General features: G+C 46.7%; 2 protein-coding genes across 5 annotated transcripts in view; both read left to right on the forward strand.

Annotated features, from left to right (window-relative positions):
- Positions 1-235: 235 nt before the first annotated feature.
- ITPRIPL1 (ITPRIP like 1) lies at positions 236-3,574 on the forward strand. Of its 2 annotated transcripts, XM_081254869.1 has the most exons (3): positions 236-386; positions 565-667; positions 1,520-3,574. In XM_081254869.1, exon 3 carries the CDS (start codon positions 1,534-1,536, stop codon positions 3,175-3,177), a length of 1,644 nt encoding a protein of 547 aa, XP_081110995.1. In that variant the 5' UTR covers positions 236-386; positions 565-667; positions 1,520-1,533; the 3' UTR covers positions 3,178-3,574. The 2 variants fall into 2 exon arrangements, with proteins under 2 accessions (XP_081110995.1, XP_081110996.1); XM_081254870.1 differs by lacking the exon at positions 565-667.
- A 5,590-nt stretch (positions 3,575-9,164) lies between these two features.
- Positions 9,165-25,090, forward strand: part of NCAPH (non-SMC condensin I complex subunit H) — a 39,415-nt gene continuing 23,489 nt past the window's right edge. Inside the window, exons 1-6 of one of the 3 annotated variants that reach the window (XM_081254234.1) lie at positions 9,165-9,259; positions 18,423-18,642; positions 18,808-18,898; positions 19,597-19,689; positions 20,001-20,136; positions 20,615-20,739. In XM_081254234.1, the coding sequence (XP_081110360.1) occupies positions 9,241-9,259; positions 18,423-18,642; positions 18,808-18,898; positions 19,597-19,689; positions 20,001-20,136; positions 20,615-20,739 (684 nt within the window). In that variant the 5' untranslated portion in view covers positions 9,165-9,240. Of the gene's footprint in view, positions 9,260-18,398; positions 18,643-18,807; positions 18,899-19,596; positions 19,690-20,000; positions 20,137-20,614; positions 20,740-25,090 lie in introns of all 3 variants that reach the window. The other 2 variants (XM_081254233.1, XM_081254235.1) reach the window with 2 other exon arrangements.

Here is a 25,090-nt window from a genome sequence, read left to right on the forward strand (position 1 = left end):
CTTGGGAGGCAAAGCGGCGGACACACGGCGCTCGCTGACGAGGAAGGTCACCCGGCCCCAGGGTTGGACTCCTGCTGCGCGCTCGCTGTATGGCGGGGATTTGGGTGGGCGGGGCTGGGCGGGGTTGGGCGGAGCCTGGACCGCGGGAGAGCGTTGTCCGGCTGGCGCCCTCGGAGCGGCGCGCGGCACCTTGGGGTCTCGGGGCCCGCCGCTCACGGACAATCGGACCCTTGGATAAACATGGTGTGCTCCCCGGGAGAGGGGAGCGGGGCCACGTCCGCGGGCGGACCCGGCGAGGAACCCGGAGCCCCCACCGTGCGGGGGAGAAGGCGGGGACGGTCAGGCCGCGCGGGCTCTTTAAGACCGTGTTTGTGCTAACGCCGATGGTGAGTAACCTGGTCCCAGGTCCCGGGAGAAACGAGTTGGCTTGGTCTAAATAGGCGGATGAGAGTTCAGATCTCTAGGCGTGGAATTAAGGGAAGTTATGAATGGGGGGTGGGGGTGGGGGTGGGGAGGCACATGGCTTTGAGCCAAAGCCCCCAGGTACGTTGTAAATTTTAACAGGGCTGCTGGAGAGGGCGGTGAGACTAAGCAAGGACGAGTTCCAAAGGGAGGAGAGTCCCCCACCTGGCTTCAGCGCCCACGCGGCTGGTCCTTCATGATCCCGGTAAGCCCAGTAGCTTGTGAACAGGTGGGGTGAGTGCAGGAAGCTTCAGCCCTTTGTGGTGGATGGGTAGGCAGAGGAACCCACTCCTGCGGGCTCTCAGGAGGCCTTGGGCATCCGGTTCTTCACGAAGCTTCCTGGGCCAAGAGGTGGAGCTGTGCCTGCCTTTCGGCCTGGCCCACCAATGGGGTATCCGGCAGCCCCGGTAGGACCTCAGAGAGCACAGCAGCAGGAGTGGAGAAGTGGCTGGTGGCACTGTGCCTCCTTGGCCGCCCCCCCCCGGGGGGTTGGCCCACTGGGCACGGGGGTGGAGGAGCTGCTGAGTGGTCTGATGACACAGGGCTGAGCAGAATGAGGCTTGTGAAGTCCCAGAGGAAGTAGGATGCTACATAATCCCGCTTGGCGATGGGCTGACGGCCTGGCAAGAAGAAAGGTGTTGCTCAGGCAGACCAGTGCTTTCTGCCCATGGAAGGGAGCCTCTGGGATCAGCAGGGCACACCTGGTGCCCATGGTGGACTGATGAGTTGGGTGAGGCCACCCTGGAACAGGGTCCCCCTCCCCATCCTAGGAATGAAGAGAGTCCCATGTCCACATTCTGAAAGCCTAAATACCACCCGCACCACGTGGAAGGAAAGCAGTAGAGAGGCTGGGTGGCCCATCCTGCTGCCCCCCTTTTTCCCCAAATCCTCCCAGGCAGGCCGCCCTTGCTCTCTCCAACCCCAGCTCTGTGAGCTTTCTGTTCCTCCTGAGTAGCTGACTTCCAGGATTTGGGGTTCCAGCGCTATGGGGAATACACGCTGGAGAGCAGATGAATCCGGAAGATCACCGCTGACTCCCACCCTCCTACTTCTCTAGATGCAGAGGCCTCCATGGCTGTGATAAGCCTTCTGTTCTTGGCAGTGATGTATGTTGTGCACCACCCCTTGATGGTCAGTGACCGGATGGACCTGGACACACTAGCCAGAAGTCGGCAGCTGGAGAAGCGGATGAGCGAGGAGATGCGCCAGTTAGAACTAGAGTTTGAAGAGAGGAAGCGAGCAGCTGAGGAGAAGCAGAAGGCAGAGAACCTCTGGAGAGGAGACACATCCAGTGACCAGTTAGTGCTGGGGCAGAAAGACAGGGGGTGGCCGTTCCAGGCGGATGGCCAGGAGGGGCCGCTGGGCTGGATGCTGGGAAACCTGTGGAACGCTGGCCTCTTTTGCTTTTTTCTCATCTTTGAGCTCCTGCGACAGAACATGCAGCACGAGCCGGCCTTTGATTCCAGCAGCGATGAGGAGGCGGAGGAGGTCCGTGTCGTGCCTGTCACCTCCTACAACTGGCTTACCGACTTCCCCACGACAGAGGTCCTGGAATCCTTTCACAAACAACACATCCAGAACGTCACCCGGGACCTGCCCTGCACCTGCGAGTTCGTGGAGAGCTTTGTGGACGACCTCATCAAGGCCTGTCAGGTGCTCAGCCGCCGGGAGGCTCACCCACAGTTGGAGGACTGCCTGGGCATCGGGGCTGCCTTCGAGAAATGGGGAACCCTCCACGAGACCCAGAAATTTGACATCCTGGTGCCCATTGTTCCCCCCCAGGGCACTATGTTTGTGCTGGAGATGAGGGATCTGGCCCTAGGCCGCCGCTGTGGCTGTGTGCTGGTCGAGTCGGAATGCGTGTGCAAGCGCGAGAAGCTTCTGGGGGACGTGTTGTGCCTGGTGCACCACCACAGGGACCACTCAGCCCTCCTGGGCAAGTGTAACAGCTCCATCAAGGCGGCTCTCTGCACCGGCTCCTACCTGGATGTGTGTAAGACCGTGCAGTGGTTCCGGAACATGGTGGGCAATGCCTGGGCCCTCGTGGCCCATAAGTATGACTTCAAGCTCAGCCTGCCGCCGTCCACCACCTCCTGCAAACTCAGGCTGGACTACCGCTCAGGCCGCTTTCTCTCAATCCGCCTGGTCCTGGGTGTGCAACGGGAAGACACCTTGGTCTACCTGGTGAGTCAGGCCCCTGACCAGGAACAGCTCACCAGCGTGGACTGGCCCGAGTCCTTTGCAGCCTGTGAGCACTTGTTCCTAAAGCTGGTCGGGCGTTTTGCTCCCGAGAACACCTGTCACCTCAAGTGCCTCCAGATCATTTTGAGTCTCTGGGACCTTCAGAGTTTACCCCAGGGAGCATCCCGCCCCATCCTCACCTCTTACTACTTCAAAACAGCCCTCATGCACCTGCTGCTGCAGCTGCCCCTAACAGACTGGCAGCATGGCATGCTCTCCCAGCGGCTCCAGGACATCCTCTGGTTCTTGGGCCAAGGCCTCCAGAGAAGGTCTCTCCATCATTTCCTCATTGGTAACACCTTCCTGCCCCTGACCATCCCTGTCCCTAAGACATTTCGGAATGCTGAGCCCGTCAATCTCTTCCAACACCTGGTGCTAAACCCCATGGCACATTCACAGGCAGTGGAAGAGTTCCACAACCTCCTGACCCAGGTGAAAGCTCTGCCCTGTGCCTCGCTGGCTGGGGCACATTAAATGTACAGGCCACTAAAAAGGGGGAGAAAGTATTTCTGATTCTCAGGCTGCAAAAGAGTTTATTTTTCAGACACATCAGCAGATACGTGATCTTCGCCTTGCCAGGGGGGACTATGATAGATTAAGGCACTTAGGAGTACATGAAGTGGTCATGAGGAGGGGTCCAGTCTGCAGGGCCTAATCAAGGCTGGGTCTTTGAAGTTTTCTTCTGACTTAACTTTCATCATGACCCAAAGAGGGCTCAGGGTAACAGCTGTGATGGGAGGATCTTGCTGCTAAAGAGTGGAGATCCAGAAGAGGCTTGTGAAGTTGGGTTTTGTAGCAACACTGGAAGTCAGAGAACCAGAGAATACTTCCATTCCAGCTTATTCCTTCTTTTGTGAACGACTCCGAGCACGTCCCTTGTGAATTTGGGTTTTGTAGCAACACTGGAAGTCAGAGAACCAGAGAATACTTCCATTCCAGCTTATTCCTTCTTTTGCGAACGACTCCGAGCATGTCCCTTGTAAACTGGTTTCCTTATTGAACTCAGCCCAACTCATACCCAAGCTGGTAGCACTCCATTTTATCCCAAATACTGTGATGGTAGCTTCTCGTATTTTAGGATCGAATTTTTCAGATTGAAGGTATAACCAAGATGTTTATTTGCCATTTTCTTAATTTAGCCCTATTTTCATATGATATGTGCAATATAACACAGCTGTTTTATGCATCTGAAAAGAACTCAATACTACCCAAATAACTTGACTCACAGACAAATATTAAGTCAACAGTGGCCTGTCCCATATTTGAAATAACGTATTTACTAAAATTAATTACATCGTCAACATCTGATGACCTCCTCAGTGCCTGGAAACATTATAAAACCCTTAAGGAGGACAGTCTTTTGGGGGGCTCTGAGATGAACAATTACGGTTTCTGAGGGGAGCCGCTTATTTGTTAAGTGGAAAGAAGGTTTAGCTACCACGTGTAGCTGTGCTTTTTCTCAGTCTGGTGATGCCTTTGTATTCTCTTTTCAAAGAAGACAAAGGGATTATTTGAACTACGTCTGTGGGTTTGCAAAGCGGGGTCATCACAATCCAGGCCCACTGCCAGGGCTGGACAGGAAGGGACTGTGAAGCAGTTCAGCTCTAACAAAGTCATAATTCTGGAGATATGATTGGTATATTTCCCCCTCTTTCAAAACCCTGGGCATCCTGGGGAGGAGTGTTAAAAAATGTGACTCTAGTTGTGGGTGTGGTTGTTTTGGAAATACCAGTGCTGTTCCTACCCAGCACTGCCAGGAAGATCTTCGGGGGAGGAAAACCTTGCCCCACATTTAATGTGACCTCATTGGGGGTTTAGGTGCTGGCCTCGTAGCCTTTGGTTATAGAATCCACACCCTCCCCCCAGCAAAAATAAATTACAAGTGTCCCAGAAGCTGATGCCAGCCAATATTGGGGGCTCCCACTGCTGCACAAGAGCCGCTGTGTTCTCGCGTTGTCTGCTGATATCTGCCAGGTGCAGCTTTCAAGTGCAGATGCAGTGATGGTTGGTTCTATGCTGGTGGGATTTTGGTGTTTTAAAAACATCCACATGTTTTTTGGGATTTCCCTGGTGGTGCAGTGGTTGAGAATCTGTCTGCCAATGCAGAGGACATGGGTTCGAGCCCTGGTCTGGAAAGATCCCACATGCCGCGGAGCAACTAAGCCCGTGTGCCACAACTACTGAGCCTGCACTCTAGAGCCCGCGAGCCACAACTACTGAGCCCGCGTGCCACAACTACTGAAGCCCGCGCGCCTAGAGCCCGTGCTCCGCAACAAGAGAAGCCACTGCAGTGAGAAGCCCGCGCACCACAACAAAGAGTAGCCCCCCCTCACCGCAACTAGAGAAAGCCCACGTGCAGCAACAAAGACCCAACGCAGCCAAAAATATATTAATTAATTAATTTTAAAAAATACATATGCTTTTTGTTTAGAAAATAATTTGCTGGTGTTTTACTTCCAAATCAATAAAGAAGATTATTTTCTGTATCAGTTGGAATCTGCAATAACAGCAGATCAGCATTCTCACATGCCTGTTCCCAAGAAGTTCACGTTACCCTGATCGCTTCATCCAGTACATCCTGGTGTTTCTCAATGTACTTTGAACCAGTCTGCCCTGTGGTTTCCCAGTGGCATGGCCGGTAACCAGGAGAGAGTAATTCAGAATCTTAAGGAACACCTAAGTTATTCATTTTCATGGTGTCCAAACCAAAATAGCCAAATTAAAATGTCTTAATGTCTACAAACAACATATATAAACTCCAGAAGGCATAGGCCTGTCAGGTAGAAAGAAGGTGGTATGATCTAGGACTGGGTGGTTTCTAGTCTAGTACAAGACAAGGAAGAAAATGTAAAGTTATGAGTGGGCGGAAGAATACAAAGGGAACAGTCCGCAAAGCTTGGGTGGGGCAGAGAGTATAAGAAAGAGTATAGAAAAAACAAGTATTGATGGGAAGAACAGAGCTGTTGTGCTCTGGGAATACTCTTACAATGAAAGGGGAAGCTTCCAGATACTCAGGAAGCTCAATTTTATTCTAAACAATACCTGGCTGGCACCCAGGATATAACAGCGATTATAGTAATGGGAATACTTAGCATTCATTGAGCATTGCCAATGGTCCAGGCACTGTTCTGCACATCTGGTAACTCATTTAATCTTCACACTATAACCCCATGAAGTGGGTGCTTTAACGCCTCCATTTTGCCTACGAGGAAACTGAGGCTCAGAAGGCGTATACATGGCTCATAAGTGGCAGAGCCTGGAAGAAAGTACCCGTCCTAGCAACCTTCCAGCACGATCTTGGGAATAAGATGTAGGGGTTACAGTGCTTTGAAAAGCAAGAAGCATTATATTAATTTAAAGATAAACTATATTAATTTTAACATAAAGGGTGGTGTGTTATTGTTTGGGAATTCTGGAAGATAGAAATTGTTGGTTCTTAGTCCAGTCCTTACGAGGTCAGGAATTTTATATCACATACAAAAATTAAAGGCATTTGCTCAGAGGCCAAAACAAATGCAAAGCCATTTCAACTACATGCCCTGTTGAACCCCAGTGACTTGGTGGTTTATATCATGAACTACATTGATATAAGCCAGCTGCAGGCTGGAAGGTCGGGGCAAATTTCAGCCAAAAGACTGTTCAGGTAGCCAGCTGATGACACTGTTATTCCTCACCTAAACTAAGGCTGTTTGGCATCCATTTTGGGGAATTAGAATCTGGGTGAGTAGTGAAAAATAGGGAAGGGAAATGGCTCCAGCACTTTTCTGGCAGATGAGGGGTGGAGGAGGGGCCCCACTACTTTTGTAGACAGAAGAGTTGAGCTTTGCACGCCACTGATACCAGTGTTGAACGGATCTCTTGGCACCCGCTGTAGTCCTAATCCCCCCAGACAAAGAAGGCATTCAGAACGGGAGGTGAAAGACCTGCCTGCACCAGTCGGGCCTGGCCTACAGAAATGCAGGGGGTGCAGTTGGCACTGCACACGGAGTCCCAGGCACTCAGCTCAGGAGGCTCCACTACAACCACTAGACAGCTTCACACCTCAGCCAATGGCTGATGGGTCTCCTAGGAGCCTTCCTCTGCTAAGAGTTCCAAGCCAGTTCTTCAGAGGCTCTAGATTCAGTGCTACCTGCTACCCTCCCGGCCCCCACTTCTCTTAGATGGTGCATACACGGAATCCAGAGGATCACACCCGTTCCTACTCTCTCAAATGCACTTAGGGAACAATGACTGGCACCCTAGCATACACTGAGTCCGTGTGCTCACAGGATCTATTACCTAACTCCTCATAAAGCTCAGTGCGGGTGTGTGTGTGTGCGTGTCATCATCACTGTTTTATAAATAGGGAAGAAAATGGGGCCCAGAGAGGTTAAGATGCCCAATCCAGGATTAAGCTTTTCTTCCAACTTTGCTCATTCAATACATATTTAAGCACTTGCTGTATCCGGGGCTAGCATCAGGCCCTGGGGAAACAATGGTGAGCAAAGACACGCTTTGTCCTCATGGGGTTGACAGTCTATGGAGGAGACAGATATGAAATAGTCACCCCAGCAGATGTAAAAGGTGAACTATATGGGAAAAGAATCTAAAAAAAGTGGATATATGTATAACTGATACACTTTGCTGTACACCTGAAACGCACACAACATTGTAAATCAACTATACTCCACGGAAAATTAACAAAAAAAACAAGGGTGACAAGTTCCACTAAAGCCTCCAGTAAGGACACTTGAGCCTATCAGGGAAGGCCTCCCTGAGGAAGTGATATGAGCTGAAATCTGACAGGAGTTAACTGGGTGAAGATGAGGATGAAGAGGATCCTACACAGAGGACGTGGCACATGCAGAGGCCCCGTGGTGAGAGCTGGCACCGTGAGGGCTAGTCTGAAAGGAGGCCCAGTGACTGGAGGGCAAGGAGAAAATGGAGGCAAGGTGCAAAGTGAGGCCGGAAAGGCTGTGGGGACCAGGCCCAGGAGGCCCTTGTAGTTAATTTTAGAAGCTCCCTGAGCAATGGCACCTTTGAAGCGTTTTGGACTTTGGAAGGAAACGACAGGTCGGTTTTGTACTTAGCAACCACCACCCGGGGCCCAAGGAGAAGCGGGTCAGAGCAGGTTTTGGGCTGCTGCAGACGAGCGAAAAGGAAATATGGATGAAAAGAGATGCGGGATAGAAGAGATTTTTAGGAAGTAAAAAGAGCCCAGCAATGGATTGTGTGTCAAGAGTGAGGGAGAGGGAGGCGTCCAGGATGACCCCTGGGTGCTGATTTGGGTTCCTGGGTAAACTTGTTTTCTTTCTTCTATCCCACACTGCCTTACACTAAAGATTTGAAGGTGGTCACTGGGAGAACAACTTCGTGCAAAAAATAAATAGGCTTAAAAAGTCGTTTTCGGGCTTCCCTGGTGGCGCAGTGGTTGAGAGTCCGCCTGCCGATGCAGGGGATAAGGGTTCGTGCCCCTGTCCGGGAGGATCCCACATGCGGAGCGGCTGGGCCCATGAGCCATGGCCGCTGAGCCTGCGCTTCCGGAGCCTGTGCTCCGCAACGGGAGGGGCCACAACAGTGAGAGGGCCCGCGTACCGCAAAAAAAAAGAGTCGTTTTCAACAAGGTGGTACTTTTTTGGTTGCCAAAACGACTGAGGGGCGCCGTTGGCATTTAGCGAGAAAATCGTGTCAGGGACGCTGAGCAGGAGTCCCACAGGCCAAGCGTTGTTTCACCCTGAATGCCAATAGCACCCTTGAGAAGAAGCACTGTATAAAATGCCATACGTGTGTTAAGACACTATAGGATGTTCGAGGGATATTTGGGGAAACAGCCCTGGCCTTTTCTCCTGTAATACAGTTCTTGGGATGAGATGAAGCAGAATGAACAGATGGGTGGCACATTACACTCGTCTCACTTCCGACCGTAACCTTAGCTTTTTTGAAAGGGAGGATGATATCCAGGAATCTTTTCGCAAGAATCAATAAAAACGATGGTCTTCATTTAAAAAAAATGTACACACATTTTGCATCTGTTCTTCCCCTGCCTGGAACACTCCTCATTCCGGTGTCGGCTACCTCCCACCTCCGTCCCACACCCCATCATCACTTTCTACCTCCTAGTGTTTTGCTGCCCTTATAGCACAGGTCGCGATGGGAAAATCAAGCTTTGTTTCCTCGGTCACCTGCCTCCCCCATTAGTATATACATTCCTTGAAAGTAGAGCCCTTGCCGTTCTGCTCCACGCTGGGTGGGTCCTAGCGCCCAGTTCCGCGTCTAGCGCTCCAAAGGAGGGAGTTTTCATACTATTTCCGGGGAGGTGGCGGGCGGGGGGTGTCCATGGATCCATTACAGTCCACTCCCAGGACCCGAGCTCGGAGCGCTCAATCCCTGACGTCTTACTTCCACGCGGCGCGGCACGACCCTTTCGGCGCGGAGGACCAAGGCGGTCTGCGCAGGCGCGCCTCTGGCCCCACCCACGGTGGCGTCATCACGGCCGTTATTGCGCTCAGGCGTCTCGGCGCGCCATTTAAAACCAACTCTGGAAACGCGGAGGACAAGATGGGACCTCCCTGGCCCAGTAAGGCTGAGTGGGTGGGAGGCGTGGCGGGAAGGGCCCGGTGCGAAGAGGTGCTCCGGGTGGCGGGGCTGGCGGGCTGGCCTGAGCCGGGAGAGCGGCTATTCCCGGCCTTGTCGTTGGCCTTGTTCTCCGCCGGCTAGAGTAGAAGCAGGCGGGCTGGGGGAGAGGAGGGCCGGCGCAGGGTGGGCGGGCGGGTGCGTTCGGCCAATCAGGACACGGCTTCGGCCCGCGCCGCTCTTGCAGCTGCGAGCCGGATGTGGGACGCCTTGCCCCCTGGGCTCCTACACTTTGCGCGGTGTCTCTTCCTTTAAAAGGAGGTTTTCCTGGAATGCACGTTAGTTCAGGGCCATGGAAGTATTGTGGTTACTGCTGTATGCTTAATACGCATGCATTTATTTTTACATTCATTCAACTGGTGTTGAGTGCCCCCTTCGGGCCAGAACCTGTGTCATGCCTAGATATAGCAAAGAACAAAACAGATAAGATCCCACCCACCCTCTTAGAGCATGTGTTTTAGTTCGGGAGACAGACAGGAAACGAAATAATTACAGATGAGGCTGAGTACTCAGATTGAGAAAAGCAGAGTCGGGGGAGGGTCCCTTTAGATTAGGGAGTCAGGGAAGATCTTTAAGCAGATTCTGGGGAACGTGTTCAGGCAGAAGGAGCAAGTACAAAAAACGGGCAAAAGAGAAAGAGGCTGACCTGGGCGAGGACCAGGATTTTGTAAGTGAACAGTGAATGAGGTCGGGCAGGTAGTCAGGGCCTTTGTAGGTCTTGGTAAGAGGTTTGGAAATTTAGTTACATTTTGGACGTGGTAAGTGACTTACCTGAGTCAGGTGAAAGGGTCAATAATCACGTGGTTAAGAGCTTGACACTCAGGGCAGTGATATGGGCTGCTCAGGGAAGTGGCCTGTGGACTGAGAAGTAAATTTGGTCATCATCATCATATAGATGGCAAAACCATGGGAACAGGTGAGAACACTAGGAAGACCCTGTAGAGAAGATGCTTGAGACCAATATTTAGAAGCTGGTTAGAGAAGGAAGAGCTAGAAAAACGCAGAAAAGAGTGGTGTTGTAGAAGCCAAGAGTGTTTCAAGAAGCAGAGTGTTGTCAGCTGTTTCAAGCGCTGTTGACTCTCAAGAGGGATGAAGCCCGAAAAGTGACGAATGGGTTTGGCAACATGAAGCTGTGGTGGTGGGCGTGGGAGCCAGATCAGAGGGGTTGAAAAATGAGTAGGAGTTGAGGAAGTGGACCCCGGAAGTGTTTTTGAGTTCAGTAACCATCTGCTGAATGAATGGATGTATAATGGTAAAGGGAAGGAGAGAAATCAGGGAAAGACAATTCTGAGAAATAAGGCGTGCCTCTAATTCCCATTTTGAGTTCTCCTCTTAGACAAATTCCTCCTTTACTGCTTTCTCTTTCTGTTTTTCTCTTATCCCAAGGTCCAACTCCCTTCGTTACATTGGTTGCAGTGCCCACATTCAAGTAGTCACAAGTCCTCTTGATTCAGTCTCTAAAAATGTCTCTTGCCTCCTTCCTATTTTTACTTTCTTCTTTTTTGTTTGTTTTGACCTCAGCTGAGAGTTATGTTAATCATACTCTTTAGCTGGTGGGAAGCTATCAGGGAAACATGTGAAGTTGTTCTTGTATTTTTAATTCTCTTTTATCCCCACTCTTCATTCTTTCCCTTCCCCTTACATGGGCAACCTTGTAGCGTTTGTTGTGTGTCACTATTTTTAATGTGTTCCTATAAAATGTGTGTTATATTATGCATATTTTTTTCATATCACCAATTCTGAACCAGCTGAGATGTACATTCTTATTCTCCTTTGGAGGATGAAGGAGCAAACCCTTAGAGCACTTACTTAAAATTTCTCCAGTTAGTAAGTGAAGGAGCTGGAGTTTGAAGCCAAGCCTTCTGATTCTTAAATCTGGAGACTCTCCCCCCAGGTCTCTCAGTTCCTTCATCTCTCCCTTCCAAGGGTCTTGTTTCGTGGCCTACTCTCATAGGCCACAGCCACTCAGCACTGTGGTCACACCCTAGACCTTGTCGTTACCAACAGCTGCGCCCCTCTGTCATCTCAGTGCCCCCCGCCTCTCAATCACTCCTGTCTTTCCAGCTTACTCCCTCTTGTTCCCCGACTCCAACAATCCTCTGACCCAGCAGACCTGTATTCTTCTACTTCTCACTGTCTCTCACCTCTGTGCCCTTGTTCCCCTCCTTACTTAGCTTCCATTCAGTGGTCATTTGGTGTAATCACTCCCTTTCATGTGCCCAAAACCCCTTGCCCTCTTCTTGCCTCCTTACACTTGCTTGACAAAATCACAACTCTGGTTAATCCCAACTGTGCCTACTCGGCTTGCACCCAGTGGTCTCAAGGGGACCCTAAAGCTGCCCAGCATTCATGCTGTATCCCCTGGTTGATCCACTCTCCTTCTAGATGATGATTTCCTATCTTCCTTTCTCTCCTGAAATCTCCAGTACCTCCTCCCCAGCCCTCACCCTTACCTGCTGAGTTTTTGGTTTTTATCTGCTTCCTTTAATTTTAAAAAAATATATTTATTTATTTATTTGTTGTTTGTTTTGGCTGCTCCGGGTCTTAGTTGCAGCATGTGGACTTCTTAGTCGTGGCATGCATGAGGGCTAGTTCCCTGTCCAGGTATCAAACTCCGGCCCCCTGCATTGGGAGCGTGGAGTCTTACCCACTGGACAACCAGGGAAGTGCCTAGCGGCTTCCTATTTTACTAAGAAAATAAAAGCAATCCAAAGATATCCGCGGGCTTCCCTGGTGGCGCAGTGGTTGAGAGTCCACCTGCCGATGCAGGGGACACGGGTTCGTGCCCCGGTCCGGGAAGATCCCACATGCCGCGGAGCAGCTGGGCCCCTGAGCCATGGCCGCTTAGCCTGCGCGTCCGGAGCCTGTCCTCCGCAACGGGAGAGACCACAACAGTGAGAGGCCCGCGTACCGCAAAAAAAAAAATATATATATATATCCACAAGTCCACCAGTGCACCTTCTCCCCTACCTGCATCTTTGCCTGTGTTCTCAGTCTTCTTTCCTTTTGCTATGGATGGACTCTTTGCTCTCAGCAAGGCAGCCCCTTTACCTGCTTGAGTACATTGTTCAGCAACTTTTACCCTTTCTTCTGCATGATCTCTGTGAATAACGGCCCTCTCAAAGATATCTGGAACCTGTGAGTATGTTGTTTTACATGGTAAAAAGGACTTTGTGGATGTTTTTTTTAACATTTTTTAAATTAAATTTTATTGTAGTATAGTTGATTTACAATGTTGTGTTAGTTTCTGCTGTACAGCAAAGTGAATCAGTTATACATATACATATATCCACTCTTTTTTAGATTCTGTTCCTATGTAGGTCATTACAGAGTGTTGAGTAGAGTTCCCTGTGCTATACAGTAGGTTCTTATTAGTTATCTATTTTATATATAGTCGTGTGTATATGTCATTCCCAATCTCCCAGTTTATCCCTCCCCCCCACACTTCACCCTTGGTAACCATAAATTTGTTTTCTACATCTGTGATTATTTCTGTTCTGTAAGTAGGTTCATTTGTACCATATTTTTATTTTTATTTATTTATTTTTTTAAAGGACTCTTTATTTTTTTTTTATTTTTTAGTAATTTATTTATTTATTTTTGCTGTGTTGGGTCTTTGTTTCTGTGCGAGGGCTTTCTCTAGTTGCGGCAAGCGGGGGCCACTCTTCATCGCGGTGCGCGGGCCCCTCACTATCGCGGCCTCTCTTGTTGCGGAGCACAGGCTCCAGACGCGCAGGCTCAGTAGCTGTGGCTCACGGGCCCAGTTGCTCCGTGGCATGTGGGATCCTCCCAGACCAGGGCTCGAACCCGTGTCCCCTGCATCAGCAGGCAGACTCTCAACCACTGCGCCACCAGGGAAGCCCTGTACCATATTTTTAGATTCTACATATAAGCGATATCATACGATATTTGTCTTTCTCTGTATGACTTACTTCGCTCGGTATGACAGTCTCTAGGTCCATCCATGTCACTGCAAATGCCATTATTTCATTCTTTTTTATGGCTGAGTTCTGGTTTGGTATCAGGGTGATGGTGGCCTTTCAGAATGAGCTTGGGAGTGTTCCTTCCTCTGCAGTTTTTTGGAATAGTTTGAGAAGGAGAGGTGCTAACTCTTCTCTAAATGTTTGATAGAATTTGCCTGTGAAGCCATCTAGTCCTGGACTTTTGTTTGTTGGAAGTTTTTAAATCACAGTTTCAATTTCATTACTTGTGATTGGTCTGTTCATATTTTCTATTTCTTCCTGGTTCAGTCTTGGAAGGTTGTACCTTTCTAAGCATTTGTCCATTTCTTCTAGGTTGTCCATTTTATTGGCGTATAATTGCTTGTAGTAGTCTCTTATGATCCTTTGTATTTCTGTGGTGTCTGTTGTAACTTCTCCTTTTTCGCTTCTGATTTTATTGATTTGAGTCCTCTCCCTTTTTTTCTTGATGAGTCTGGCTAAAGGTTTATCGGTTTTGTTTATCTTCTCAAAGAACCAGCTTTTAGTTTTATTGATCTTTGCTCTTGTTTTCTTTGACTCTATTTCATTTATTTCTGCTCTGATCTTTATGATTTCTTTCCTTCTACTAACTTTAAGTTTTGTTTGTTCTTCTTTTTCTAGTTGCTTTAGGTGTAAGGTTAGGTTGTTTATTTGAGATTTTTCTTGTTTCCTGAGGTAAGATTGTATTGCTGCAAACTTCCCTCTTAGAACTGCTTTTGCTGTGTCCCATAGGTTTTGGATTGTCGTGTTTTCATTGTCATTTGTCTCTAGGTATTTTTTGATTTCCTCAGTGATCCATTTTTTTAATAACTTATTTCTTTTTATTGCTGAATAGTATTCAGTCTTATGGATAAACCACATTTTGTTTGTCCATTCACCGGTTGATGGGTATTTGGATTGTTTCCACTATTTGACTATTACAAGTAACACTGCTACAACATGCAGAGAGGGAGAAGGTAGTGTGAAGACAGAAACAGTGAGAGATTTGAAGACACTAAGCTGTTGGCTGGGAAGATGAAGGAAGGGGCCTATTTCTTACAAGATAAGAAATATAAGAAACGCACCCCTAGAAGCCAGAAAAGGCGTTCTGCCCTCAGAGCCTCAGGAAGGAACCAGCCCTACGAATACCTTGACAATATCCCAGAAACATTGGGATACACATTTCAGACTCTAGAATCCAGAACTGTAAGAGAATAAATTCATGTTTTTTTTTTTTTTTTTTTTTTTTTTCTCTGCGGCATGTGGGATCTTCCCGGACCAGGGCTCGAACCCGTGTCCCCTGCATTGGCAGGCAGATTCTTAACCACTGTGCCACCAGGGAAGCCCTTCATGTTGTTTTAAACCACTAAATTTGTGGTAATTTGTCCCAGCAGCAAAAGGAAACTACAGTAAGTCCCCTACATATGAACAAGTTCCGTTCTGAGAGCGCGTTCGAAAGTCCAACAAAATTAGCCTAGGTACCCAACTAACATAATCGGCTATATAGTACTGTACTGTAATAGGTTTATAATACTTTTTACACAAATAATACATAAAGAAAACAAAAAATAAAACATTTTTAGTCTTTTCTTACTTGAAAAGTATAGTAGTACAGTACAACAGCTGGCATACAGGGCTGGCATCGAGTGAACAGGCAAGAAGAGTTACTGACCGGAGGAGGGAGAGAAGGTGGGAGATGGTAGAGCTGCAGGATCATCAGCAATAGGAGACGGAGGGCGAGCTGCAATTTCACTCACACCTGACATTGATGGCACAGGTTCTTGTTCCTTGCTGTAACCAGATGCACGTTGGCATCTTTGAAAGTTCGCAACTTGAAGGTTCGTTTAGTAACATATTGTTTAGTCTCCATGTGTTTGTGTTTTTTACAGTTTTTTCCCCGTAATTGATTTCTAATCTCATAGCGTTGTGGTTGGAAAAGATGCTTGGTATGATTTCTGTTGTGGATTTGATTAAGTTAAGGATCTTGAGATGGGGAGATTAGCCTGGATTATCTGGACAGGCCCAATGTCATCACAATGGTCCTTATAAGAGGGATGCAGGGGGGCCAAAGTCAGAGAAGGAGAGGTGATGACAGAAGCAAGAGGTTGGAGTGATGGAAGGAAGGGACCATAAGCCAAGGATTGTAGGTGGCCTCTAGAACCTGAAAAAGGCAAAGAAACAGATTCTTCCGTAAAGCCTCTAGAGAAAATGCAGTCCTGCTGACACCTTGATTTTAGACTTCTGACTCATGAACTGCAAGAGAATACATTTATGTTCTATGTACCGTTAAGTGTGTGGTAATTTGTTATAGTAGCAGTAGGAGACTAATACAGTCTGTCTGCTTCATTTTTTTCTACCAAGCTGGGGTTTTTTTTATTTTAAAATTAGTTTCTTGACCTCACTTACCTTTCAACTGCCTTCCTCCCATTTCTCTTCTTCCTTTACAGCATGAGTCCTTGAAAACCGTCTCCATTTTCTCTCTCCAATTTCTCTTCTCCCATCTTCTCTCTTTTTTTGTCCCTCCTATCTTCTCTTGAATCTGTGCCTGTTTGACTTTCTCTTTGTCACCCTGCACTCAAGGAAAACTGCTCTTGTCAATAGCCTCTAGGTTGCTAAATCTAATGATCAATTCTCCGTCCTCATCTCATTTGACCTGTTAGCTGCATTTGACATAGTTCATTACTCCTTCCTCCCCTGAAATATTTTCTTCACCTACTTGTGGACTGCCACTCTCTCCTTCACTAGTTACACATTCCCCATCTCTTCACTGATTCCTCGTTTCCTTCTCTTTAAACTTTTGAAGTATTCTAGGACTCAGCCATCTGCTTTTTTCTATCTGTCCTCATTTTTTGGTCTTCTCATCTAGTCTTACGGCTTTGAATACCCTCTCTATGCTTACAACATCCACGTTCATATATCCAGCCCAGAACTTTCCCCTCAACTCTAGACTTAAATATCTGGCTCTCTACCCCAGTTGGATGACTAGTAAGTCTCTCAAATCCAGCAGGCCCCAAACTGAGCCCTGACCTTGCCTCCTTTCCCCACAAATATGCGTCTCCTGTAGTCTTCCTCTCTCAGGTCCTGGTGACTCCATTTCATCAGTTGTTCAGGGTAGTGCTGTAGTTATCCTTCATTCTTCTGTTTTTTCTCATGCCCCACATTTAATCCATCAGGAAATCACATTGGCTCTACCTTGAGACTATATCCGGTGTCTGACCACTGCTTACCACCTCCACTGCCCCCTCTCTGGTGTGAACCACCAGCATCCCTTATCCTGGTTGTTGGTAGTTGCCTTCTAATTGGTCTTCCTGCTTGTCCTTTCAGTTTTCAACATAACAGCCATAGGGATCTTCGTGAAGCATAAGTTAGATCACTTTATTTCTCTTCTCACCACCTTCCAACCACTTCCCTTCTCACTGCTCATGAAAGCCCAAGTCTTTACAGTGGCCCATAAGTAAGGCTCATACACCCCTACCGGTTGTCCCTCCCTTATTCTGACTGATTGGTGCTCCTGCCCTACCAGGCCCCGCAAGTCTGACACCCTGTGACCTCTCTCACTTCCGTGCTTCCCTCTCACTGCTTCCGCCACACGGGCCCCTCAGACGTGCCAGGCATGTTCCTGCCTCTGTACTTGCTGTTTCCCCTGCTTCCATGTAGCTTCCTGCAAATATCTGCACGGTCTTGATTCTGATGTTACCTTCTTGCTGAAACGTTTCCTTGACCACTATATTAAAAATGACCTCCCACCTCCATTCCCCAGTCCTCTTTATTCCCCTTCCATGCTTTACTTCTCCCCATGGCTTTTATCTCCATCTAACATGCCATCCATTTTCTAACTTCTTATTATGAAAGTGTTCAAACATACAGGGACATTGAAAGACTTAGTAAATAGCCTCACACTCACAACTTAAACCCAATTGTTAACATTTAGCCATATTTTTCCTCTCTGTCACACACACACACACACACAATGTTTTGACTGATTCATTTGAAAGTTGCACACACCATGTCATTATCACCCCTAAGTTGTTTCCTATGCATCTTCCAAAAGTAAGGATATTCTTCTACATACCATTATATCATTATCACACCTAAGAAAATAAAAATCAATTCCCTAATGTTCCCTGATATCCAGACTATATTCCAGATTTCGCTGTTTATCCCCAAAATGTTGTTTATAGTTAATTTTTTTGTTTGACCAAGGATTGGCTGAAAGTTCAGACATTGTTTTTGGTTTGTATGACTCTTTGGTTTCTTTTGCTCAAGAAGAATCCCCTACATTTTTTTTCTTTTTTTCTTTTTTTTTTTTGACATTGACTTTTTTAAGAGCTAACTGTCCCATATTCTGGATTTGTCTAAATATTTTCTTTTGATATCATTTAACTTGTTCCTCTAGCCCTTATATTTCTTATAAACTGGAAGTTAGGTTTAAAGTCTTGGTTAAGTTTAGGTTAAGCATATTTGGCAAAAGTATTTTACAGATGATGCTCTGAATTTCATATTTTGTCCCGTAAGGAGATGAGTAAGCTTCGAGTTGTCTCATTTTTAGAGAGGCTACGTCTGATTGTTTGGTTAACGTGGCGACTGCTAGATCTTTCGTTGTAAAAGACATTTTTTCCTTTGCAGTTAGTGAGTAATCTGTGGGCAGTTCTTTGGAATATTCTATTTAGTTTACATATTTGTGTTGCTTATTCTGTCTCCCTGCTGGGATTAGAACCTAGTCTGTCTGACATGATACCCCTTCCCTCACCCTTATGTCAGCATCTTATCTTTTCTCTCTTGCCTGTCATCATGGTTATATATATCTGTTGTTCTGCTGGTTTGTGAACTTATCAGAGGAAGCGACTTTTTCTTGCCCAGTGTTATATCCCATATAGTGCTTTAGGTTTACAGTAGCTGCATAGTGGATATTTGTCCAGATTGGCAGGAAGCATCAGAAACCCATCACCTCCCAAGAAACCCGAACTACAGAGGTTCTAGCCATAGAATATTAGACTTGGAAAAGATCTTGGTGGGAAATGTGCTGTGAACTTCCACCCTGGGACAGGTCCCAGCCCCTGTTTAGACGTAGGAAATGTCCTGCTGAAGGTTTACTGAGCAAGTGTTTTGTTCCACTGCTGTCAGCCACAATGAAGAACTCTCCTTCAGGGGCTCGTGGATGCCACCACAGCACCTCCTCACCCTCAGAGCAGGTGTTCTCCATGGCCCTGCCCAGGAAGGCCCCTCTCAATACTCCTGGCACCCCAGTCCTTGAAGACTTTCCTCAGAATGACGACGAGAAGGAGCGGCTGCAGCGGAGGCGCTCCAGGGTCTTTGACCTGCAGTTCAGCACAGACTCGCCTCATTTGCTGGCCTCCCCCTCCAGTAGGTGAGTGGGCGCTGGGCTGCCTTGTTGTGGTGGCCACCTTGACGTGGGTTACGTGAGTTTGCATCACCACAATACCTTGTGGATTCTGGGTCTGGATTTTGAAAAGATCCAGTGTCGTTGATCCTTGCCAGAGTTGTTTTTTGTTTTTGTTTTTCTTTCCTTTAGGAATGTTGATGTTTCAGCTACGATTCCTAAGTTTACAAACACACAGATTACTGAGCATTACTCCACCTGTATCAAACTGTCTGCTGAAAATGTGAGTATCTCCCGGTTTAATCAGTGAAGATTTTGCAGCTTGATCAGAGAAGAAATCTAGTCTTCTTGATTCTGTAGAGAATGCATGATCAGTGATTGTGCACTTTTATTCTCTAGTGACTCTTCTCCGTGCTGGTGTTTTCATTGTGGTTTTACTGTTTCTTACAGACCTTTGGTGCCCCTCTGACAAGTTGCCTGCCCCCTGCGGTGTGTCACAAGGCAGCACACTAGGGATTAATAGTGTAGTTCTGGAGCTAGATAGTGATAGATAGTAGGGTTGTGGGCTAACTGTGAGCCCTAGATCCAGCCTGAGTTGGAATCCTGTCACTTACAAAGCTGTGTGGCCTTGGCAAGTCACTCAGCCACTGTGCTGCAGGGTGGTCCTCCTCTGTAAATGGGAATGAGAATAGTCCCTGCCTGGGAGCTGTTCTGAGGGTCACTGAGCCCCTCTGTGTCAGTGCTGAGGACAGGACCTGCACACAGGAGCACTCAGGAATTGCGTGCTACCACTCCAGACCGTGAGAATGAGGAAGTACACACATGGATTTAGCTGTGTCACCAGATGTTTGTGGGAATGGGTATCTGTGCTGAGATGTGGGATATTCCTGTTTAAAAGCTGAGCTTCCCATGACAGGGTAGCATTGTTTATGTGAGCATAGGCTATAAATAACAAACCTTTCTAAAACTTTCTGTTTTCAGAAAATCACCACCAAGAATGCTTTTGGCTTGCACTTGATCGATTTTATGTCAGAGATTCTTAAACAGAAAGATGCCGAACCGACCAACTTTAAAGTAAGAAGGATGTTCACCTTCTCTTGCATCTGAATTAATGCTAGTGATTGCTAACCCTTAGCATAGCACAATAATTGAATTCTACAGATACATGAGAGCCTTCCTTGTTTAAGACATTTTATTAGCTACTTTACTTTCTTTCCTTAACTGATGAAATGTAGAGAAAATATCTTTCTGTTATGTTTTTTTTATTCCCTGTGTCATGTTTTTCTTAAGGGCAAGCACATGTTTTATGCAGATTGCTTTGTTTTGCCCGTTCAGCTGCTCCTTTTTTATGATCACCATGAGTACAGCTCTGCTTGTTTGACTAGGTGGCTGCCGGCACTCTGGATGCCAGCACCAAGATCTATGCTGTGCGCGTAGATGCCGTCCATGCTGATGTATACAAAGTCCTTGGTGGGCTGGGCAAGGATGCACCATCTCCGGAAGAAGAGGGCCATGGTGCAGGTACATGGGTTGGGATCTGGATGTAAGGGGCTTTTTTAAAGGGTGTAGCAGGTAGTTATTTGAGTAACATACTGAAATGAAGTCACAAGAAATCACTTCTCTCACTCTGTTGTAGACATGGATGTTTTCAGAATTATATTTGAGAAGATACTCAAACACTAGATTTGTTTTTCTTTGGAAAAGAGAAGGACCTTATAAAAGCTTTTAGATTTTATTTAGACAAGATTTAGTAAACATCACCAACTAGGGAGCTTCTGATTTGGGGGGGTCTTTGGAAATTGACTTGTATCAGAAACCAAATACTTAATCTAGTAGTTTGGTTTCTCCCTAAGCTGCGGATTAGACATGCCTGCTGCTTTGAGGGGATGGCATGTGTTTTAATTACGATCACTCTCTAGAGTTTTGAAGAACTTGAATTGATAAGTTCAGTTACATGCTCCAAAGCAGCCCCTGCAGTGCACCGTCTTACTCCTTGTAGACGGAAGTGCAACCGAAACAGGAACAACCAAGAAGGCTCCAAAGCCAAGGAAGAAGCACTTGTACAAAACCATCGAGCCGAATATAAACAACCTCAACGTCTCCGAAGCAGATCGAAAGTGTGAGGTGAGAAACTGTGTGCCCAGTGTAGTCTCTGACTAATTCAGAGGCTCAGTGGCAGAAACTTGATGCTATGTGCTTGTTCAGGCCTCCAGGGAGTAAAATATTCAACTGGTGTCTCTGCATTGTCATCCTTTAGCTTTACAGCGAAGACTGGCAGGGGTGGGTCCCTGCTTTTCCCTCAATATTTCAGAATGATTGAGTAGAACGAGATGGCAAATTACTGAGAAAACCAGTTGATGAAAATATTAATGTTCTTCTGTAGTACGTGCAGCAGTGTTGATGACAGCTGACATTTACTGTGTGTCTACCAGGCACACCATGCTGCCCAAGGCCCGTGACCTGTGTTAACCCATTCTGTCCCTACAACATCCTTGCTACATTTTATGAAGAGGTAATTGAGGTTCAGGGCTGTGGAGTAACTTGTCCAAGATGATGTAATTAGTAAGTAAACTGGGATTTGAAACTAAGTGGTCTGGCTCCAGAGTCCATGCTCCAAACAACCTTACATGATTTAGCAAATCCTGAGGAATCTACTTAAAGGAATGGTACCAGAGGCCTCTTTGTAAATTAGCAGTTAATTTAAAGCAAACAGATATTGCTACAATTTAAAAAAAAATTGCTATTAAAAACAATTTCAGTGAACATCCTTGTACCTGTTTGCATTCTTCTGGGAGTATATTTGTAAGAAAATTCTGAGACATGAAATTTCCATTGCCCTCACGAAAAGGTTATACCAACTTACTCTCCCACCAGCCATGGACTAGATTATTTCTTTCTCTTACCTTTCTCTTTCTTTCTCTTACCTTAGTAATTAAGGTCACGAGACTGGAATTGATCACCAAGGGAATAAGTGTATGTGGAAAAAGGACTGGGCCCGGATACCCCTGTCTTAACAGTTCAGAGAGCTGAATAAGAAACGTCCAGTAGGTGGGGGGAGACCAGGAGAGTGTGGTATTGAAATGAGTGTTTTAGGGAGGATGGAGTGGTCAACCGTGTCAAATATGGCAGCCTGAGGCCATGGTGAGCTTGGCGAAGGGGCCCTGGGGAGCTGCAGCTCAGACCTCCAAGGAAGGGGTGCTGCTTGGCTGATACTGGTGTCCCTGAGTTTGGAGGAGGGGCTTGGGGGCCCAGGACCCAGACGTCTGAGGAGGGAATGCCCACTGGTGCTGGTGTCTCTTGTTGGCACCCAGCGAGGTTGGTTCCGGGAGTATAAGGAAAAAGTACAAGTTAAATTCAGCTACTGCCCAGGTAGGACCTGCTGCTGCTGGGGTGGTGAATCACTGCTGGGTGACACTCCCAGGAACAGGAATCCTGCAGAAAGAAGTGGGTCCCTTCTCCTTCCTCCAGCCCTGCCATCTCCCTCTAGTGCCCCCTTTTGGTGGAGCCCAATAGGAAGCTGCTGGCACAGCTGAAGTGTGGTCTCCGACCCAGCATCACAGAACAAAGTATAGAAGGTAGGTTTGGAGCTGAGTGGCAATAGCTTACTAAGTGCCAGAGAGACAAAGTCTTATAATATCTACTTCCAAGAAGGTTGGAAGTTACTATGTGTAAAATAAATGAGCTACAAGAATATATTGTACAGCACAGGGAATAGAGCCATGTTACCTGTTACCTGTTACATGTTACCTGTTCCCAACAGGGAACATTTTTCATATTTGCTTTACAAATATGGGAGTACAGGGAGAAAGCAAATATGAAAAATGTACAGGGAGAAAGGGTACAGGGAGAAAGCAAATATGAAAAATGTTACCTGTTGTGAAATCTAGGTAAAAGTTACACAGAGATTCATATTACTATTTCAACATTCTTGTAGGTTTGAAATTTTTCAAAATGAATTGGGCAGGGGGAAATACATGGGAAGGGAGGCCGTTTTTTAGAAGAGTTCTGCTATAAATTGGGGCAGGGTAATGGAATGGCAAATGGAGGGGAAAGTAAGGTCCTGAGTTTTTGTGTTTTTTTGTTTTTGTTTTTTTAAAGAATGATGTAGTATTTATTGACATGGGAATATTTGCACAGTATATTCTTTTTTAATTTTTATTTATTTATTTATTTATTTATTTGGCTGTGTTGGGTCTTCATTTCTGTGCAGGAGCTTTCTCTAGTTGCGGCGAGCGGGGGCCACTCTTCATCGTGGTGCGCTGGCCTCTCACTGTCGTGGCCTCTCTTGTTGCAGAGCACGCGCAGGCTCAGTAGCTGTGGCTCACAGGCCCAGTTGCTCCGTGGCATGTGGGATCTTCCCAGATCAGGACTTGAACCCGTGTCCCCTGCATTGGCAGGCAGACTCTCAACCACTGCGCCACCAGGGAAGCCCTCTTTTTTAATTTTTAAAAATTATTTTTTTTTTTTTTTTTTTTTTTTTGCGGTAGGCGGGCCTCTCACTGTTGTGGCCTCTCCCCTTGCGGAGCACAGGCTCCGGACGCACAGGCTCAGCGGCCATGGCTCACGGGCCCAGCCGCTCCGCGGCATGTGGGATCCTCCCAGACCGGGGCACGAACCCGTGTCCCCTGCATCGGCAGGCGGACTCCCAACCACTGCGCCACCAGGGAAGCCCCTAAAAATTATTTTTGACGTGTAATTTAGTTACAATGTTATATTAGTTTCAGGTGTACAACATAGTGATTCAAAATTTTTATAGATTATACTTCATTTAAAGTTATAAAATATTGGCTCTATTCCCTGTGCTGTACAATATATTCTTGTAGCTTATTTATTTTATACATAGTAATTTGTACCTCTTAATCCCCTACCCCTATCTTGCCCCTTCCCTTTCCCTCTCCCCACTGGTAAACACTAGTTTGTTCTCTGTATCTTTGAGTCTGTTTCTATTTTGTTATATACATTCCTTTGTTTTATTTTTTAGATTTCACATATAAGTGATAACATACAGTATTTGTCTTTCTCTGTCTGGCTTATTTCACTAAGCGTAATAACCTCCAGCCATGTCGAGGTCTAGCCATGCTGTTGCAAACAGCAAAACATCATTTTTTTTATGGCTAAGTAGTATTCCATTGTGTGTGTGTGTGTGTGTGTATGTGTATGTATGTACACACACACATATACACAGCATCTTCTTTATCCATTCATCTGTTGATGGATACTTAAGTTGCTTCCATATCTCAGCTCTTGTAAATAATGCCTCTCTGAACATTGGGATGCATGTATCTTTTCAAATCAGTGTTTTCATTTTCTTCAGATATATACCCAGGAGTGGAATTGCTGGATCAAATGGTAGTTTTGTTTTTAGTGTTTTGGAAACCCTCCATAGTGGCTGCACTAATTTACATTCTCACCAACTATATACAAGGGTTTCCTTTTCTCCACATCCTTATCAGCATTTGTTATTTGTGGTCTTTTTTTTTAAATTTATTTATTTTATTTTTGGCTGCATTGGGTCTTTCTTGCTGAGCACAGGCTTTCTCTAGTTGCAGTGAGTGGGGGCTACTCTTCATTGCAGTTCACGGGCCTCTCATTGTAGTGGCTTCTCTTGTTGCGGAGCATGAGCTCTAGGTATGCAGGCTTCAGTAGTTGTGGCGCACAGACTTAGTTGCTCCACAGCATGTGGGATATTCCCAGACCAGGGCTTGAACCCGTGTCCCCTGCATTGGCAGGCAGATTCTTAACCACTGCGCCACCAGGGAAGTCCCTGTTTATCGTCTTTTGTTTTTTATTTTTTTTTGCGGTACGCGGGCCTCTCACTGTTGTGGCCTCTCCTGTTGCGGAGCACAGGCTCCGGACGTGCAGGCTCAGCGGCCATGGCTCACGGGCCCAGCCGCTCTGCGGCATGTGGGATCTTCCCGGACCGGGGCACGAACCCGTGTCCCCTGCATCAGCAGGCAGACTCTCAACCACTGCGCCACCAGGGAAGCCCATTCTGCCCATTTTTTGATTGGGTTGTTTGTTTTTTTTGATATTGAGTTGTATGGGCTGTTTATATATTTTGGATATTAACCCCTTATCGGTCATATCATTTGCAATTATTTCCTCCCAGTCAAGTAGGTTGTCTTTTCATTTTGTCGATGGTTTCCTTTGCTGTGCAAAAGCGTTTGAGTTTAATTAGGTCTCATTTGTTTATTTTTGCTTTTGTTTCCTTTGCCTTAGGAGACAGATCCAAAAAAATAACTGCTACAATTTATGTCAAAGAGTGTTCTGGCTGTGTATTCTTCTAGGAGTTTCATGGTTTCCAGTCTTACATTTAGGTCTTTAATCCATTTTGTGTTTATTTTTGTGTATGGTGTTAGAGAGCATTCTAACTTCATTCTTTTGCATGTAGCTGTCCAGTTTTCCCACCACCACTTATTGAAGAGGTCATTTTTTTCCCTATTGTTTATTCTTGCCTCCTTTGTCATAGATTAAT

Source organism: Mesoplodon bidens, assembly GCF_964165515.1.
Source record: "Mesoplodon bidens genome assembly, chromosome: 14".
In the NCBI taxonomy this organism is placed as follows: domain Eukaryota; kingdom Metazoa; phylum Chordata; class Mammalia; order Artiodactyla; family Ziphiidae; genus Mesoplodon; species Mesoplodon bidens.